This window comes from Squalius cephalus (assembly GCF_949319135.1).
Source record: "Squalius cephalus genome assembly, chromosome: 2".
Taxonomy (NCBI): domain Eukaryota; kingdom Metazoa; phylum Chordata; class Actinopteri; order Cypriniformes; family Leuciscidae; genus Squalius; species Squalius cephalus.
The window spans coordinates 4,780,685-4,785,924 of NC_137123.1; the positions used below are offsets into that span (position 1 = coordinate 4,780,685).

General features: G+C 37.0%; 1 protein-coding gene across 1 annotated transcript; it reads left to right on the plus strand.

Moving 5' to 3' along the window:
- Positions 1-544: 544 nt before the first annotated feature.
- Positions 545-2,952, plus strand: LOC307154709 (uncharacterized protein; the record flags this gene model as incomplete). Its single annotated transcript, XM_079864794.1, has 3 exons — positions 545-696; positions 1,380-1,472; positions 2,623-2,952. The coding sequence occupies exons 1-3, from the start codon at positions 571-573 to the stop codon at positions 2,950-2,952; spliced, it is 549 nt and encodes a 182-aa protein (XP_079720920.1). The 5' UTR covers positions 545-570.
- Between the last annotated feature and the right edge of the window lie 2,288 nt (positions 2,953-5,240).

A 5,240-nucleotide genomic window follows, 5' to 3' on the forward strand; every position in this document is an offset into this window, starting at 1 on the left:
GGAGAGTTAGTAACTTAGATTAACATGGGAGGATTTGAACTTGAAAATCGGAATGTACTGACGCCTTTCCGTGGTTAAAACAACATTCCTTCTTATGTTTGTTCATGTTTATTTGAGGCTATAAATTAACTAGAAGGAAGAGATGATCGGTTCACGAGCAGCTTTAACTGATGCTCTAACGTTATAGCGATCTGTCAGACACATTAAAGAGCCACAAAACGGTATTTATTGTTTATATTTCTTTTAAAAAATGACCAAATTTGAAAGGTGAGACTTTGTTTAATGTGTTTAATATCAAACGTAACTGAAAAGTAACCTGGTCTGTCCTGTCTGTCAGCGTGTTGTCAGTCTCCTCTCTGCTCCGCGATGTATTTTTCACTGCGTGAGAACATGGTGTGGCGTGAGAACGGCGTATATGTATCCTGTGGTGCATGTTTCCTGTTAATGATAATAGTTTTTAACCCTTTTTCAGTGTATAGCTTTACAAATTGCGTTTCAACTGTATTTTGAAATGCATTTATTTATTTATTTTCTTTTCAGATAAATGCTGAATTTAAGCGTATTACCACCATGTCCCTACAGTCCAGATTTTTGTCACAGATCGATTTGCTGTCTGACAAACTTCTGAAAGTCTTTCAAAAGCGAGGAGGGGAGATGGGAAGAAGACTGCAGACCATCATGGAACCCATGGCTCAAGTATGTCAGGATTTAGTTTGTGTACACATTTTATTGGGGAAAACACTGATATATAATAGAGAACTGGGGCTGGTTGCACCATCTGGATGCACACCCAGTTGTAAGACTAGGTTGGACGTAAAAAGCATATTAAAGGTTGAATCAGCGATTTCAGGCCCAAAAAAGGCCCAAACATAAATGATCACATCCCAGACAGGGATGCAGACCAATCCCAGACAGGGGGTGGGTGTTGTGAGGTTTTGCGCTCGTGTTCTCCGACTTCGCTTGCAGCCGTGCACGAGCGCAAAACCTCACAACCCCCTCCCCCTGTCTGGGATTGGTTAGAACACTATTTATTTTGGGTTTGAGTGGTTGGTGAAACCAACTGTTTTTGTGTGCAGATCTCAGAGCCTAGGCTGCCTACAGAGACGCGTTTTTTTTGACGGCCTGCTTATGGGGCGGGCAGCTAGCGGATCGTTAGGAAAGATTAGATGAATGTGATCAGATCATTTATTTTTGGGCCTGAAATCGCTGATACAACCTTTAAGTCAGTTAGGAATAGCAATATGGCCACTCGAACACTTCTGGTGGCTTAACCTCGTGCTGGGAGTTTAGGATTCCATGAACAATCCAGTCATTTATATAGATCAGTGGGGGTAAAAATGTATTAAAAAAACTCTGCTCTGCTTGTCACCCATGGCCAGGATGATGATGTCGATGTAGGCCGAGAGTGTATTATCAAGCGGCTCTGCGTATACCTCAACGAGGACCCAGACAATTTAGTGAAAGAGTATGTGGTGAGTACAATTTATCTTTTGTAAAAAAATAAATAAAAATAAAAAACTCATTAACCAACCTGCTAGTTAGATAATTGATAAGTCCCTTTCACAGGATTTTTTTCAATTCAATTTGCAGTGAAAATATACCACAGATAACACATTATTACTTATCTGATCTCAAGATATATTGCAAGTAGGGATGTTCCGATCAGGATTAATAAGTAATACTTAAGTGCTCTGTTGAATGTCAGTGTTTTTTTTGTTTTTTTTTACCACGTTATTTACAGTAATGCTATAGATTGTGGTTTTAATTGAGAATCAAATAAATAAGCACTACAAATATTAATTTTACAATTTAATAGGCCTTTAAAAACAGGGCTTATGGAAAACACTATCCATATTAGGATACTCTGGCTTATTAAAGAGCCTACACGATTTATTGTCAAGCTGAACATAGTCACATATTGGACAATGTTTATTTACACCTTATTGGTTGTAATTGAGGACAAAAACAAATAGAAACACTGCAACTTCTAAGGCTGCTTTTACACTTGAAGGGGTTAGCATGGCATGCATGCTAAGGAGGGATAATCACTGGCATGTGATAATAGCTGAAGTGGTGCATGTATTTAATTTAAATAAAGTCCCTTGAACTTACATATTAGGGATGTGAACTTACACTGGTCTCACAGTTCGGTTAGATTATGATTATGTCATCGATTCAGTTCAATTCGATATCCTGATGCACTGCATCCTCAATTTTCAATTTTACTTCACAAGTGATGTGTGTGTGCGCGTGTGTTCGCCTGTTCGGGAAGTCGCAGTGACAAACAGTTACATTCCAGTTTAAGTTTCAAGGGAGTAAAGCCTGTTTATGCCATTAAGAAATTAAATTTGGTCAAATAAATGTTGTTTTAAAAGAAATGTTCATTTAAAAGCAGTGCTCATTCATCAGTGTATTGTGTTACCATTAGAGATGTGCACAAAGCTTGAATTTCCAGGTATGTCCCTCTTTGGCTAATGTATTTTCAAGATGGAGGCTCAACATGGCTTCCGCCATTCAAACGACTCACAATTGGATATCTTGGATCTAAACTTGTAGGACTACCATCCACAATCCTAGAACTGAGGTCTAACAGTAATCTCATTTTGTCTGTGCATTCTGCAGGATGGGGACGAAGCCTTCGTTCAAAAATCCACAGAGGAGACCACAGTGGGAATCTACTTTCTAAAATTCTGTGACAGATCAGATGACATCGGGATTATCCTGGAAGGCCAGAACATCTTGCAAGGCTTAGACAACTTTGCATTAGCTACGGCAACGCTTTTTGGTCTTATGTATGCCTTAAATCTCAACTACCCACCTGAAATGAAAAGTACATTTGAGGTACTGCAGAAGATAGTCATGGAGCTGGAAGGCTCCACTCTATCCAAGAAAGCACAAGTTCTCAGAAACAGACTCTATGAGTGCCCAGTCAACACTATGATCTCACAGTGATGTCACCATGTGGTCACACCGTCAGCAATCTGAGTTCACAGTGATCTAAAAGTGTAACCTCACAGCGCTCTCACTGTGTGCTCAAACTATGACCACAATATGAGCTCATCCCAGCTAGAAATGTTATTGTTCTATGAATGTTTTGAGAGCATTATGTTATGTTCTTGTAATATTTTCTGTAGCTAATTTTATTTTTGTAACCAGAATGTTCTCCTAAAAGGTAGGATAACACTCTCTATAAACATTTCAAACATGTTTAGTGATGACATTGATAGAACATTATCCCCCCTAACATTCTTAGACAGTTATAGCGGGAAGTTTCGATGTTTAGAAATTATGATTAATTTAGTGATGATTGAACATTATTGAAGACACCTGATGTTAACAAGCAGAATCACTGAAGGAGAAAATCACAAATTGTAAGTTACCGTTATGACGATCAATGGTTGCTTTAGTTGGACTCTTGACCCATATATTATTAACTTTAGATTTTGTTTGTCTGTTGTTTCTGAATTATAATCACCAGTTGAACAAAGAAAAAAAGTGATCTGATGGTGTTGGTTATGTTATGACAATCATCATTTGAACTTGATCACTGAACTCATTAAAATCCTTCTTTCTGACTTCAATTTATGTTGTTGGTTAGTGAATCTGCATAAATGCCCAGAATTTTTATATAATATAAAGGATTTCGTAAAAATTGTAAAAAAAAAAAAAAAAAATCATTCTTTTAGGCACACACAGATGTCAAGATTCAGTCTATGCATCTCAACAATGGTGAGGAGCAGAATATTCAATTAGGAAAAGTAAATTACATAGACAATTCAGATCATAATTTATTCATACCGCAATGCATGATGGGAGCCATTAATGAGTTGTGATTGGTGGCAGCCACTGCAACATGCTTTATTATTGTCACCATTGTTGAGATTCACAGACTGATTATTGATGTCTGTGTTTTAAATTAATTTATCTGAATGTCTTTTGATCAGAACAATGTTTATAAAATATTTTGAATTATAAGTAAAGTACTGATAATCATAGGCTGAAGAATCACTAAACTGCTGCTAACAAGTTAAACCAAACTACCTCAATAAGTTTCGTTTTTCAGATCACAGCATAATTATGTCAAAACATAACCAACAGTATAAGATAACATTATACTTTGTTCATTTAACTGTTATAAATCAATAACAGCAGACAAACAACAGTAAATATTAAAGTAAACATATAATGGTCTAGAGCCCAACTAAAGCAAACACCCATCACCTTAATGGTAACTTACAATTTGTGTCCATCCATGTCCAATTACATTTCTAGCTGGGGTGACTCACATTGTGTCCATAATATGAGCACACAGTGAGTGCACAGTGCGGTTACACTTTTAGCTCACTGTGAACTCACATTGTGGTCATATGGAGAGATCACTGTGAGATCAACGTGTTGACTGGGTGAGCTGTTTCCATGGTACGGCAGGATGGACACAAGGTAGTTTCTCACCTCTTGCAATAAGGACCATTTCCTTTTCATTTCACACACTCACAAAGAACTTGCTTTGTTAAAAAGTTTAATCTGTTTGATATGAGTAGGTTGGCCACTGTTTTTATTTTATTTTTATGGTTTTAACGTGCATAGTTTTTTGGTTAAACCTATTGGTTAAAAGGACACTCTGATATGAGTAAAAAGTGGTAAGAGTGGTAAGAGTAAAAAGTGGTAAGAGTAAAAAGTGGTAAGAGTAAAGTGATATGCTGTCATTGTTCATTGACATTGTTCATGGATTTTAAGCTATTTTAACACGCAGAGAACTACTTACTTCTGTAGCCCATACTCTGAAACTTTAGTTGTACTGTTAAAAGAAATACATCAGTTTGACTTCTCTTATGCTTTTACAATTGAAAACAAAAATGTCAAGGTATGCTTTGGAGTACTTGATACTCATACTCATACTGTTCACCTTTACCTCTACACCTGTTTGACGCTGTCTTTGTCTTTTACTTAATGTTTGTTTTGTTGCAGTTTACTGTATCAGAATTAGGGCTGTGCGATATATATCGTGAGATTGTTATGCGCATCTCGTCAGTAAAGCCGGTTCCTTGATTAGTAGTAAATCACCATCACCTGCTTTCAGATGAAGCGGCATTTAGGGCTGAGGAGATAATTAAGTGATTAATTTAGTGATGATTGAGCATTATTGAAGACACCTGATGTTAACAAGCAGAATCACTGAAGAAGAAAATCACAAATTGTAAGTTACCATTAAGGTGATGGGTGTTTGCTTTAGTTGGACT